The sequence below is a fragment of the Tinamus guttatus genome, unplaced genomic scaffold, assembly GCF_059628265.1.
Source record: "Tinamus guttatus ecotype Peru unplaced genomic scaffold, ASM5962826v1 Tinamus_guttatus_pri_ptg001028l, whole genome shotgun sequence".
NCBI classification, from domain to species: domain Eukaryota; kingdom Metazoa; phylum Chordata; class Aves; order Tinamiformes; family Tinamidae; genus Tinamus; species Tinamus guttatus.
Genome location: NW_028289562.1, coordinates 1 through 13808, shown reverse-complemented (window position 1 = coordinate 13808; position 13808 = coordinate 1). Strand labels below are relative to the sequence as shown.

General features: G+C 65.9%; 1 protein-coding gene across 1 annotated transcript; it reads right to left on the bottom strand.

Annotated features, from left to right (window-relative positions):
- Positions 1 to 7160: 7160 nt before the first annotated feature.
- LOC104572050 (fibroblast growth factor receptor 4) lies at positions 7161 to 13343 on the bottom strand (the record flags this gene model as incomplete). The annotated part of the gene is made up of 17 exons (XM_010219192.2): positions 7161 to 7405; positions 7489 to 7594; positions 7664 to 7801; positions 8072 to 8142; positions 8227 to 8349; positions 8784 to 8974; positions 9119 to 9229; positions 9345 to 9466; positions 9563 to 9708; positions 9881 to 10074; positions 10193 to 10331; positions 10455 to 10645; positions 10936 to 11059; positions 11153 to 11319; positions 11459 to 11548; positions 11654 to 11923; positions 13220 to 13343. Coding segments are annotated over 17 exons (2454 nt in total), but the record flags the coding sequence as incomplete, so codon positions are not given.
- Positions 13344 to 13808: the final 465 nt, after the last annotated feature.

Sequence of the window (13808 nt, the reverse complement as noted above, 5' to 3'; positions counted from 1 at the left end):
GGCTTTCCCCGCACATCCACCGCTCCCGCAGGTGCTGCGGGCTTGCGGGTTTCCCCACACCCTCCTCATCTCCTCTGCTCCGGCTCCCCTACGCTCCCCTGCCCGCGCTGCGAGGCACTGCAGCCCGGCCCCCTCCTGCTGGGGCGCTCGTTTAACGCCAGTGTCCATCCCAAAAGTGTCAAGGCCATCACCATGACAGTCCCCCTGACCTGTTGTCCCCCCACCCCAGTGGTGTCTGTCACCCTCCAGTCAAACTGCCTTGTTTGGTTTCGTTTGTGTCGCCGGCCTCCCCAGCACACCCACAGAGGGTGGAGTGACTTGGCAGGAAGCACCACAGTCGGAGGTTTTCCTCATGACTTGTTTATAACTACGAGGTCCCCGGCCTGGGGTTCGGGCCAGGCTGGTGACCCAGCCTGCCCATGGGCAGTCTTGCCCCATGCCGCTGGTGACCATGTGCTGCAGCAGCACGTGGGAGCTGGAAGTGCAGTGCTGTGCAAAGAGCGCCTGCAGCCCTTGCTCGCGACGCCTCGTAGTCCACCGGGTGCTCTCGTGCCCTGGCAGTGATGCAGCAGCACCCCAGCTTGGCACAAGTGCTGCCAAGGGGCCAGGTTTGCCCTGCTTCCCCACACCTCTCAGGAGTGCACCCCCAGCAGAGAGGCCCCAGCCGGGCTCCTCTCATGGTGGTGCTGTGTGTCCCGACTCGGCTGAGGCTGTGGCTCAGGAGCCAACTTTCTCTTCCTCTTTGGAGTAACCTGCCACATGCATTTCCGTCACATGCCCAAAATGAAGCTAATGATTTTATTTATAAACACCCCAGGGGCATGCATGGCTCTGCACAGGATGAGGGCACTTGGAAGAGCTGTTCCCCCAACTTCATTCCATGATGCTTTAATTGGACAAAAAAACCCACAGCAAATGAGAACTGACGTGGTGCTGCACAGAGTTTGAAGACAGCATTCCCAAGCTGCAGGAACCACCTCCATGCCTCAGATCATCACCCATTTTCCCTCTTGCTCTGCTGACTTCTCCTGTTTGTCTTGCTGAGCGGCGAGAGTCAAGGCTGTCAAGTACCCGGCGGCCTCGGCCCAAGCGCCGGGCACCGCCAGCCACGCGGCACTGTCCCTTGTCACCTACGTGTCTGATCCCCCCCGCTCCGGCCCTGCCCCGCCAGCAGTGGCCGCGCAGGCTCACACGGCCTCTTGCCACTCAGGTGCAGGGACGCTGGAGGGATGGGGGAGGTAGTGGCCCCCCCAACAGCCCGGAGGCCCTCCTGATGGTCCCAGGGCAGCGGAGGAGCCGTTTCGAGTGGTCCCTTTATGGTGCTGCTCTCCCAGCCATTTTGTTACGAGGGTAGCGGAGCGCAGGACGTGGGTGGCCACAGGCTTGGCGGGCAGGATCCTGCGGTGCTCTGCCCACACGGCTGCCCAGCACGGACATGGCAGAGCCGGCCCCGTGGCTCGGACTGCCCTCAGATGCCCTTTGCTTCTGCTGTGTCACCTTTTCCTGCGCTGCATCCAAAGCCCGGCAGGAAGGGGAACTTCCCCAGCTCCTCTCTTCCGGCACGGGAGCAGGCAAATGGCACCGCTCGCCTGCACGCTCCTGGCCCGGATGTGCGGCGCGGGGAGGGGGGGCGCCAGGACAGGCGGCAGCGCTTTGTCCGCGGCCGTGGAACAGAGAGCGCGGCAGCCCCGCGCGGGGCCTCCCTCCCTCCCTCGGGAGCAGACGTAGTGGCGAGCTCCCCGCGCCGGCGCTCGCCTCGCGCCCTTCCCGAGCCGCGCGTCCCGGCTCCGGCCTTGCAGGCGACGCGCGGCGGGAGCCGGGCGGGCTGCGCGCGCCTGCACACGCTTAGGCCTCTGGCCACGGCGGGGCTGGCGCTGCGCCGTGGGCTCCCTCTGGAGGCCCCGCTCCCGTGGCATGGCACAGCACGGCACAGCGTGGCACGGCACAGCGCGGCACGGCACAATGCGGCACCGGCCACGGCCAATCTCTGCTGCCATGGGGAAGAGCAATGCAGAGGGAGGCACCTCCAGCTGTGGGGGATGCCGCAGCCTGGAGCAGCGGCTCTTGCTCGCTCTTCTCCAGGAAAAAATGCGGCTGGGGGCGGGGAGGGAACACGACACAGGCGCTCACGGCATCCGCAGAGGAGCCGGCCCACGGGGAGCTCTGCGTGCCGAGAGCTATCGTGCGGGACCAGCGATGCGCGCAGGTCGGGCTGGACTAATTGCGGAGCAGCCTCCCGGGAGAAGGCGGCCCGGCCGCGACTGTCCAATCCCCGGCAGACACTTGGAGAGCAGCTGTGGCCGGGCTGCGGCAAGTGCGCAGAGCCCCGGGTTCGCGGGGGCTGCGGCGGCGGGGACGAAGGCGGCCGGGCTGCAGGGACACGGCGGTTGTCATGGCCTCGGGCAGCCGCAGCGGCACGGTCCTGAGCCCAGGCCCTCGCGCACAAAACCATAGGGCTGGCGCATGGCTGGCGAGCGCGGGCGAAAGGGTTAAGGCGCTCGGGCATGGGGGAGGGCTGGCCAGGCATGGGGAGAGGAAGGAAGCAGAGGAGGAGAGGAGCATCCTGCCCAGAGGGCTTGCTGGAGGCCCCTTTCCCCTGGGAAGCGACTCACGAGGCCTGAGACTGAGGCTGGAATCCACTCTGGATGGAGCTGTGGGGAGCAAGCTGGGCACAGCCCCTCTCCGTTGCACCCAGGCTGGGGTTGCCCCTGTTTTGCAGGCAGATGGGGCCACCGGCTCCCCATGCCACAGCAGCCACAGCCCCACAGGCTGCCTACCCAGCCGTCTTCCTCTCTTGGGACATGCTGTGATCCCTGGCACAGCAGCCCCAGAGGCAGGCAGGCCACGAGCGGCCCCCACACACACCAGTGCATGGGGGGCCGAGACCCCCGAGCAGATGCGCTGGGCACCCACAGGACATACAGGGACAGCACCTCTGGGGCCGGCTCACTGGGCACCAGTGGGGCACGGGCAGATGGGACCGCATTGCTCGCATGCTGGACACCAGCGTAGGGGGACAGGAGCCTCAGAGCTGCCCTCTCTGGGGCAAGGGGGCTGGCGCAGGGCCCTGCTTTGTGGCTGAGGCCAGGCTCTCCTCTGCCTCCAGGGCCGTTACACCGGGTGTTCCCTTGCCAAGAGCCGGGCCCCCGCCTCGGCACCCTGCCACACTGCACTGCGCCGCGGCCGGCTGCCGGGGGGTCCTGCAGGAATCTCCCCTCTTCCCTGCCTGGGGGTGCCTATGGCATCTCCGCGCCGGAGCAGCGTGTCCCAGCCCTCTCTGTGCCCAACTGGGCTTTGCTGCAGCCGTTCGAGACACGGCCAGCTTTGCCTGGCTCCCGTGCCCTCATCGGGAACCTTCCCATGCCAGTAGGGCCAGGGCAATGGCACGATGTGGCACTGCAATCTGTCCCCGCTGGACAGCCCTGCATCCCCGGGGCCCATGGCGTGCCGAGCGGCAGAGCTGCCCGCACGGTCCCATTTCTGCACGGCGCTGCGCGGAGCTGCTCCTGCTCGCCAGGAGATGGGGCTCGCAGCCCGACTTCCCGTCACGCTGCTGGCAATGGCGGGATGGTGCAGAGGGCCCCGGCGCCGCAGCAGGGCTGAGGGGGCTTCAGCTTCCCAGCCCCTCCTCACCAGGGCCCCCTTGCCCATGAGAGCCATGAGCCGCACGGGTGGGGGCAGCTCTGCCCTGTGCAGAGTGTGGGAGGGTTGTGCGTGTGCGTGGGGGGGTGCATGGAGTCGGCGTGCAAGGGGATGAGTGTGTGTGTGTGTGCATGGAGGTGTGTGTGCATGGGGACATGGAGGTGGATGTGTGTGCATGGAGGTGTGTGTGCATGGGGACATGGAGGTGAATGTGTGCGCGGGGGGCACGGGGATGAGTGCTTGGCTGAGTGATGTGTAAGTGTGTATGTGGGGGGGTGCATGGGTGTGTGCACCCATGCGCGGGGGTTGGCGGGGTGTGCACGGGGTGTAAGTGCACACAGGGGTGTGTGCATGCATGGGTGTTTGTGTGGGGGCTGTAAATGCATTCACTGTTGGGGTGTGAGCATGGGCACGGGTGTATGCACACATGCTCATGGGGTGTGTGGAAGCATGCGTTATGGGTGTGCAAGGAGGATGTATGTTGATATGTTTGTGTGTGCGTGTGTGTGTGTGTGTGTGTCCATGAGGTGTGTGTGCGCAAGCGGGATTGCACAAACGGGGTGTGCGTGTGTGTGTGTGCGCTGGGGAGCTGTGTGCACGGGGAGGGGTGCTGGGTGCTTGGGGGGTGTACGGGGGCTGGGTGCAGGGTGTGTATGTGCGCGTGTCCAGGGGTCATTTGTGTCCAGATGGCTCCATGGGAGAGGACAGGCCCCTCCGTACTGCAGCCAGGGTGCCAGTGCCAGGTGCTCTGCGCACGGGTCCCTGTGGGCCCTGTTTCACTGTCCTCTGGGCACGGGCAGTGTGCATGGGGCATCGCACACGTGGCAAGGGACATGAGGCAAGGGATATAGCATAGGGGGCAAGGGACTTGAGAGGCGGGACATGGGACACAGGACACGGACACAGCAGGCACGGGCAGAGGGGCAGCAGCAGGTGGGGGAGGCAGGAGCCCGATGCCTCCCTGTCTCATCCCTCCCTGTGGGGCAGCGCCAGCCTGGGGCAGCGGCACTCAGCATCGCACAAAAGCCAGATTCTCCTCAGAGATAAAATCCCATCGCTTTGTTTTTGGAGGGAAAAAAAAGGACAACAGAAACTCCTGGCCCTACAACAGAGTCATTAAGCAAAGGCATCTCCAGGCAAGGGGCCTGGAGCCGTGTCCCAGGAGCTGGAATGAGGAGCTGGCCCCTGTCCGGCAGCTCCCGGGGGCTGTCCCTGCTGTCCCAGGCCCTGGCTAAGCGGGTGCTGCTGGAGGGACCCAGCGTGCGAGGAGGGGACGCGGAGCCGGGCGAGGGTACCAGGGCCGGGCGGCTGCGGGGCAGGCGGCTGGGGGAGGGCGGTGGGAACGCGGCCTCAGGAAACCAGCGGGATTTACTGGGCTCCCCGCTAAATCCCCCTCACAAAAGGGGCCTGTTCGTGGGGACAGGATGCCGGTGGCTCAGCCACACTTGTTTGGCCAGCAGAGCCTGGCGGATTAAGGACAATTGGTTCAGCCCTGACAGAAAATACCAGGAATGTTAAACAATAAAAAACGCCTCCAGTTGTTCTGGGGCTGCGGGCGGCCTCCCCTGCCTGGCGTGGCCCAAGCTGCCCCGTGCCCAGCCGACTCGGTGCGCCCGTGCTCCTGGGCAATGTAGGGATCACATCCCGCCTTCCTTCAATGAGGTGCCCACTGTGTGCTGGCTGCCCCCTCATTCCCACGGAGCCGGCAGGACCCTGGCAAAGCCAGCAGGCCCCATGGAGACTGCAGTGCCATGTTGAGGGGGGCGGCCGCTCCCTGCTCACGGCCTCCTTTTTACCCCTGCCCCTGGTGCTAATGAGTAACGAACCCACTTCATCCTCAGCCTTCGTCATTGGCTGCGGTTCTGTTTTCCAGGAAAACCGTGAAAACGGCAATGCCAAGAGTGTGAGCGGGGCTGTGCGCTGCAAACCGCACCCGCTGGACAGTGGGTGCTGCCAGCCTCCAGCATGGAGCATCCCGTGGGTGGCAGCGCGGACAGGGCGCCGACGCCAGCGCTCCGGCCCGGCCCTGCACCTGGGCTCCGGTTCGCGCTCTTTCCCCAGAGCTGGCCGTCGGGGAGCCGGGGCCGGTGGCCCCTGTGGGCTGCCTGGGCAGTTTGCCCTCCGGCGTGTGAATGCCCCATTCAGGGCTGTGATAAATGCATTGGTTCTGGCACATTAGCGGACAGCTGGGATCCTTCTCCGGGGCACGGAGGCTGCCGGGACATGGCAGGTTTCACACCTGCTGGTGGTCCGTCTGCCCCGCCAGCCCTGTGGGAGCTGGGGGAGGCTCTGCTGAGGCCCGAAGGGCCTCTCTGCAAGCAGGGCCGGGGGGACAGAGGCTGCAAGCACCTCAGAGTGTCCAGCACCATCCAGCACCGGGCTGGTCCTGCCCGGGGCACCTGCCCTTGCTGCTGCTCGGGGCAGGTTTACAGCACAGTGCAAACTGCTCCAGCGAGAGTCGGAGCCCAGGCTGGGTGAGGGGCTGCCCCCCTCCCTTCCTGGGAGCTCCCGCTGCAGCTGGAAGCTGGAGAAGGAAACAGGATCCCGAGGCTCGCGGCCCGGCAAAGCCCGGCCCTCGCTGGAGCGGAGGAGCCGAGGTGAAACCCTAGACCCAGCGCGCAGCCCGGCGGGAGGGGGGCAGACAGCTGCACCCCGGCCTGCGCGCGGTCCCGCGGAGCCGCCTGCGCCGCGGCGCTGGGGCCGGGGGGCTGCGGTGGGGACCGAGAGCAGGGCCGGGGACTGCAGCTCCACAGCCCGTCTGCCTGCAGGGCTGGGGCTGCACGAAGGTGGTGCCGAGCCCATAACTCACTTTTATCTGGTGTCCAGGGCCTGGCCCAGGTGGGGAGGGGGCAGGGGGTCCCCCCGCGTGCGGGGCCGGGCCCGGCAGCGCTTTCCCAGCCTGGGAGCCGGCAGCAGTTGGTGGATCAGTTTCAGGGCGATGCTGGTAGCGGAGTTCACGGTGGCTTAGTGCAACGGCGGCTAATGGGGAACAGATGCACGAGCGCTTTGTGCAGCAGCGCTGCACGCAGTGCCTGGAGGCACCCGAGCGGGGACGGCGCTTCCTGCACCTGTGGGGCTGCCTCGGTGCCCTGGGAGCGCAGGCTCCCCCGGCACGGGCCGGGCTGCCGTGCGCTGCCACCCCCTGCTCGCCCTCGCCTGCCAGGAGCAGCCCAGAAACTGCACCAGCGTCTATTCCAAAAAAATAATTTATCAGGTCGATATTTCATGTACATAAATATTCATCTCTATGGCTATGTACAGAGGCAGGCAGGAGCCAGGCAGGCAGCAGGGCTCCCGCCAAGAGACACTTCCATCGGAACGCGCAGCCGAAGCCCAGCTCTGAGGGTGGGTGACGCTGCGGGGCAGCACCCGTGCCAGGGAGGCGCGGGCTCATGCAATCCCAGACCTGGGTTTGCAGTGCTCAGCCTGGACTGCATCACGCAGAAACAGAGGCCGGGCATGGAAGAGCCCAGGCACCCCAGAGAGGGACCCCCCGCCCCGGCACGTGGCTCGGGGCCCTGCCCATGCACCGCAGGGAACAGCCCTGCACCCGCTTCGTGCATCTGCTGCCCCCGGGAGCGGCGGCACCCTCAGCATCTCCCGCTCCTGCCCACCCTTATGTCCTCACGCTGGGGTAGGAGAAGAGGCAGGGAGCGAGCGGCAGCGGGTCGTGGGTGAAGACGGAGTCGTCCGAGGAGCACGTGCTCGTGGTGTCCTCGCAGGAGGGCGAGTACTGCTCGAAGGGCATGGAGAGGTCCAGGTACTGCAGGGGAGAGCCGGGGCCGTGAGCGCCCGCCGCGCTGCCACCCGTGGGCACCGCGCGGGGCAGGAGCCAGCACCACTCACCTCCTCGGAGACGGCAGCCAGGACCTTGTCCAGCCCCTCCACCAGCTGCTTGAAGGTGGGGCGCTGCGAGGGCACGGCGTGCCAGCACTCCCGCATCAGCATGTACCTGGCGAGGAGGGCACGTCAGCGGGGCCGCGCCGCGGGCCGGGAGCCCCGCGCCCCCGCCGCTACTCACAGCTCGTGGGTGCAGTTGGAGGGCCGGTCCATGCGGTGCCCCTCCTTCAGCAGCTTGAAGAGCTCCTCCACGGGGATGCCAGGGTAGGGCGAGCCCCCCAGCGTGAAGATCTCCCACATGAGGATCCCAAAGGACCACCTGGGATCACAGGCAGCAAAGAGTGGGGGGCAGGTGAGCCTCATACCCAAGCCCTTCCTGCACAGGCAGCGCCCTTGCTGCCCCCACAGCACCCGATGTGCCATGGGAGGGAGGGACAAGACACCCAGACACCCGCAGAGCCCGGCATCACCCCTGGGAGAGACGGTGCCCTGCGGGGTGCCTGCCTAGTTATGGGAGTTCCCCAGGGTGGGCATCGCCCCACGGAGCCGCCTCGGCCCACCCCATAGCTCCCCGCTCCCTGGGACTCACACGTCGCTCTGGTGCGTGTAGACGCGGTCAAACAGGGCCTCTGGTGCCATCCACTTCACAGGCAGGCGGCCCTGCAAGAACAAGCCCTCTGCTTAGCCATGGCTAGGGGCCCCCGTCCCCGTCCCCTCCGCTCTCCCAGTCCCCACCACACTCACATTGCTGGTTTTCTTGTAGTAGTCGATGTCGTGGACATCTCTGGCCAAGCCGAAGTCAGCGATTTTCATCACGCTCTCTGCCGTGACGAGCACGTTGCGGGCAGCCAAGTCACGGTGAATGCACTGCCAGGAAGGAGCCATCACCCAGAGGTGTGAGACAGTGGCTCTGGTTCTGCGTGTCCCCTCTGCACACCTGACTGCCACACACCTCCCGTGCGCCCCATGGCCCCCAGGCCCCTTCACGCTTCTATATCAGGGTCACTCCCATGGGGCTGGCTGCAGTGACAGTAGCATCTGGGGAAGAAAATCAGGAGGCAGGACAGGTCTGTCCTGCACAGATGTTTCTGGGGAGATCTTGGAGATGCTGCCCTGAGCTTTGCTGGATACGGCCGTGAGCTCTGCACAGCCTGGAGGAGGTGGCTGGGCCTCCTGTCTCCATTCAGAGAGAGGACAGTGGCATCAGCAGGGATGTGAAACACACAGGGCCTCCACCAGCACCGCACCCGCCCCAAGGTTTTCGCAGGCACAGGCATCCCAATGGGCTGTGCCAGCCGTACCCGTTTGGACTCCAGGTACTCCATGCCACGGGCCACCTGGTAGACACAGGAGACCAGGTCCTTGAAGGAGAGCTGCTCCTCAGGCATCGCAGTGATGTCGAAAGCATAGTCAGGCGTCGGGGGCCGCCGGGCCCGGAGGTACTCGCGCAGGTTGCCCTTTGCAGCGAACTCCACGATCACGTAGAGCGGCCCTGGAAAGGGTGTCCATGCTGCTCAGCCCCAGCGCCCCTCCGGGTGCCCTCCAGCTCTTTCCTGCCCACTCAGCAGCCCACCAAGAAGTGCCCCCTCCTCTGCCCTTTCAGCCTGCCCTCCACACTCCCCTGAGCCCCCCTCACCATCCTGCGTGCAGACTCCCAGGAGGTTGATGATGTTCTTGTGCTTGTCCATGAGTTTCATCATCTCCATCTCGGAGATGAGGTCAGCCAGGTCCTTGTCGGTGGCATTGTCTGGGGAAGGAGGGTCGTGTCATTGTGCCAGCTGGGGTGACACCACAGTCAGTCCCCCTCACTGCCTGGCACCACCTCAGCCTGTGTGCCAGGGACACCGCGCGGAACCGGTTACCTTTGAGCATCTTGACAGCCACTGTGACGGCTCGGTCCGGCCGGTCCCTGTCGATGCCGTAGGCCTCTGCCCGCACCACCTGGCCAAAGCAGCCTTCTCCCAAGGGCTTGCCCAGCACCAGCCTGGTAGAGTGAGATGGACCCGTGAGCGCCCCGCAGGAGCGCCCTGCTGCCCGCCCCAGGCACAGAGCCCCTCTCCCCCATGCTGCGGCACCGTACTTGTCCCGGGGGAATTCCCACTTGGAGTCAAGGGGCAGGTCGAGCTCCATGACCCCAGCCAGCATCGGGGCACAGCTGGAGGAGAGACGAGTGACGCGCATCAGGGATGTGCTGGACTTCCCGGACGAGCTGGAGTCCAGGGAGAACTGCGGAGAGAAGGTAGGAGACCTCAGCCCTCCAGCCCTGTGCTCTGCGGCCGGACAGGGCTCCCAGCCCAAGGACAGCAGGCACATGCAGGGATCCAGCGGTGCCACAGCTGCACGTGGCACTAGTAGAAGCTGCCCCTCCATGTTCCCAGGGCTCCTGCTTGGCGTGTACCTGTCGGATGAGTGGGAATTTGGAGAGCTTGTGGACAGCCATGGGCTCCAGAGGCTGCTTGCTCGACTGGGTCTGCATCCGGCACAGCACCACGATGATGACAGCCATGGCCACGGCCAGCGAGCCCGACGTGTAGATGATGATGTCTGTGTACTTGGTCTCAGGGGCCTCAGCTTCCCGCTCCAGGTCCTCTTCTGGAGGGAGCAAACGAGTTGGCCAGGGCCACAGTCCCCGCACGCCCAGGCCTGTCTCCTGCATGGCCCCGGCTCCCGCAGCAGCCTCGCGCCGCTGCCCCAGAGCCCCAGCGCTCACCTGGGAGCACGGTGAGCCAGGCGGACTGGTAGGAGAGGCCGATGGAGTTCCCCGCCAGGCAGGTGTACTCGCCCGCGTCCTCCATGGAGACATTGCGCAGGTACAACACCTCCACCTCCGAGCTGTTGATGTCTGCGGTCTGCAAGGGAAGGGGCAGAGCGTGAGCACCCTCCCTGACAGCAGGCTCTGTGCAGACCTCTCATCTCCGCTTCGAGGTGGCCATCCCCATCACAGTCCCTGCCTCTCCAGGGCTGTGTGTTACCTTGAGCACTTGCACGTAGGGGACGCCATCAGGACCGTAGCTGCTGCCGTTCACCTCGATGTGCTTCAGCCACTGGATGTGAGGCTGGGCATCGCTGTAAACCTTGCAGAAGAACTCCACATCGCTGCCCACCAGGGCTGTGGTGTTGGCGGGCAGCCCGGCCTGCAGGATGGGCCTGTGCGGTGACCTCTCTGCACAGAGGAAAGCAGGGCAGTGTCACCAACACAGCACGTGACGCTTGGGGCAGGGCCTCTGCCTCCCTCCCTGCCCTCTGGGAGCCCCAGCAGCTGTAGCAAGCCCCTCCCTAGACAGTCCCAGCCCAGCTCCAAGCCTGCTCTCGCATCCCCATGTCCCTTGGGTGCTCGGGACTCTGCAGGGATGTGTGGGCTGCTCGAGCAATGAGGACCTGAGCAGAGTCCGCTGCCTCCTTCCCCATGGGCCTGTGCCCCTCTCTCACGAGCAGAGCCCAGGGAGCGCTCACCCAGTACATCCAGGAGGTAGCTGTAGCGGATGCTGCCGAACCTGTTCTCCACCAGGCAGGTGTAGTTGCCGCGGTCGGAGGGCACCACGCTCTCCATGACCAGGCTCCAGTGCTGGTGCCGAAGCTGCAGAGAGGGCAGCAATGTGGTGAAGGGCAGCGCTGCTGAGCCGAACACCGTGCTGGGCAGACCCCGCGCAGGGGAACCCCGTGTTCTTACCCGGATGCCTCCGATGCGGTGCTCCCCTCGAAACTCGCGCCCGTTCTTGAACCAGCGGATGCTGGGGCTGGGGCTGCCCGAGGCTGGGCAGCGAAACTTGACCGTGTTCCCCGCGGGCACCGCATACAGCTTCTTGTCCATCCGGTGCGGATGTGTCCAGTAGGGCGCTGGGGAGACACGTGGTTAATGCCCAGCGGGATGCGCTGCGTGTCCCAGCTGCAGGGCCGGGAGCAGCCCCGGGCTTGGCCGAGCTGCTCTTGGCACAGGGACAAGCCGGAGCCTGGATGTGGCTCGAGCAGCACTGACCTCTGTGCAAGTAGACGGGCTCGTCATTCCGGTCTCCATGAGGACTGTCCCCATCACTGTCTTCATCGTCATCACCCGATGCCAGCGAGTCTGCAAGGGAAGATAGGTTGAGAGGGACACGTCTATCCGCAGCACGGCAGGGAACGTGGGGTACCCTCCTCCCCGCAGTGCGCCACGCGCTGCCTGGGCTCTTACCCACGACGGAGAGGGTGAAGTTGCGCAGGATCTTCCCGGTTGCCCGTGCCCGGCAAACGTAGAGCCCTGAGTCCTCGTAGGCGACCTCCGAGATCTCCAACAGGCTCTTCTGGAGACGGATGCGACCCCCTGGGACAAGAGGCCTGGACTCCTTGTACCAGACCACACTGGCACTGCTCTGGTTGGCATCGCAGTACAGCTTCAACACATTGCCTGGGTCCAGCAGGAGATGTTCCTCTTCCGACTCCAGCAAAGGGCTCTCGAACATCCCTGCCAGCCCGGGAGAAACACACTGAGCACCAGCCCCAAAGCTCAGCCCCGCTCACACTCCCCGCCAGCGGGACCCCCGGCACCCCCCGGCGCACAGAGCACACGGCACGGCCCGGTGCCCGGCTCCAGCGCCCCATCCAGCCTGTGGCCATGGGCGAGGGCTGGACTCTGTCCTCGGGCGTGGGATGAGGCTTCCCCGGCCGTTTGCCTGGCACTGCCATGTCCCCGTCCAAGGCCACATCCCTGTGGAGCAGCCGCTCCCTGTGCCGCAGGCTGCCTGAGCCCCTTCTGCCCCATGGAGGACGGACACCCCCTCTGCACTGACTGGGGTAGGGGCTCCCCAGCTCCTCCGCACCCCAGACTTGTCCCAGGCAGCGGCATCTCCCATCACGCTGCCCCACATCCCTTTCCAGGGCCAGGCTCTCCATGCCCTGCGCTCTCTCCTCCTACGCAGTGGGGCTGTTGCTCCCCATGGCTGGCGCCTGTCCCACAGCCAATGTGGTCTGCACTCGTGGCCTGGACCTGGGCCACATCAGGGGCCACCACGGCCCTGCTTAGGGGAGATGTTAGGAGCCAAGCACCTCCGAAGCCAGATCCAGGGCCTCCCGGCACCGCGTGCAGAAGCTGGGTCCGCAGATCGCCCTCCGCACAACCGCGTGTCCCACGCAACACGTGCGCATGCCCCGGGCGCAGCCGGGAACGCAGCCCCGGCTCTGCCCACCTCATGGCCATCTCGCACAGAAATAACCCAAGCACCAGCTCAGCAAACACCAGCTGCAACTCCCACCCCTGCAGAGACTGGGCCCCACGTGCTGGGAGCCCTGCTCGTGCACTGACCCCTGCCCACGCGCCCATGTGCTCCCCGGCCCCTGCTCTGCCACCAGACAAGCCGAGGGGCCGCCGGGCACACGGGTTATTCCCTGGTCCACACTGGAGCCCCCACAAGAGGCTTGGCCGGCCAGCACCTCCGGGGCATTCCCAGGTGCTAATGGATAACACACAACTGCCGCAGCACAGGCTTTCACACCACCCCGCGCCTCCACACTCTTCCATGAGCAAATCCAAACCCCAGTAACGCAGGGACGGCCACCTCAAGCAAAGAGGCTGCCTCAAGCAGGTCCTGTTCCTCTCAGACAGTCCCCATCTCTGGGCCATGCATCCAGCCATGCAGGTGCCCCCGCTCGCCCCAACACCCTGCTGCCCACCTGGCAGGTCTGGGGATGCATTGGGAGCTGCAGTCCCTCCGTGCCACCGTCCCCTCTCCCCAAGCCCCGCGTGTGTCCCCAGCAGTAGTACCTGGCTCCAGCGTCCTTCCCTGGGGAGCAGCCCGCAGAGCCCCCGTGGCCACCAGCAGGAGCCCGGGCAGGATGTGCAGCGGGAGCCACATCTTGCAGGCCCGGTCAGCGCGTGGCTCCGCACCCTGCAACACAGGCGGGAGCGCCGTGAGCGGAGCCACTGCGGGAGCCACCACCGTGTCCCTGAGCGGCCAGCTGGCTCCTGCCCCGCGCAGCTCCGGCCAGCTGGGGCGAGTGGGGAGGGATGGGGGTGTCACCTCTGCGTCCTAGCCCGCCCGAGGTGCCACACGGGACATTCTGAAGGGCATGTGGATGACAAAAGTCCCCACAGCATGTCATCGTGGCAGTGAGGGGAGCCCCGGGTGAGACAAAGTCCCCTCCAGCCCTCAAGCCCTGATGGCTGCATGGGCAGACATGAGTGGGGGGTCCCTGCTGGGGCTCAGGGACCTGCACCCTGCAAGGCAGGAGCAGGAAACAAGACTCTGAGCCCCGTCTGGCCACTGTGCTGGGCACAGGTCCGCTCAGACAAGGGTGACCTGCAGCTGCACAGTCAGGGTGCCCCGAGGTGAGGTGGGTCCCAGGGGCAGCCC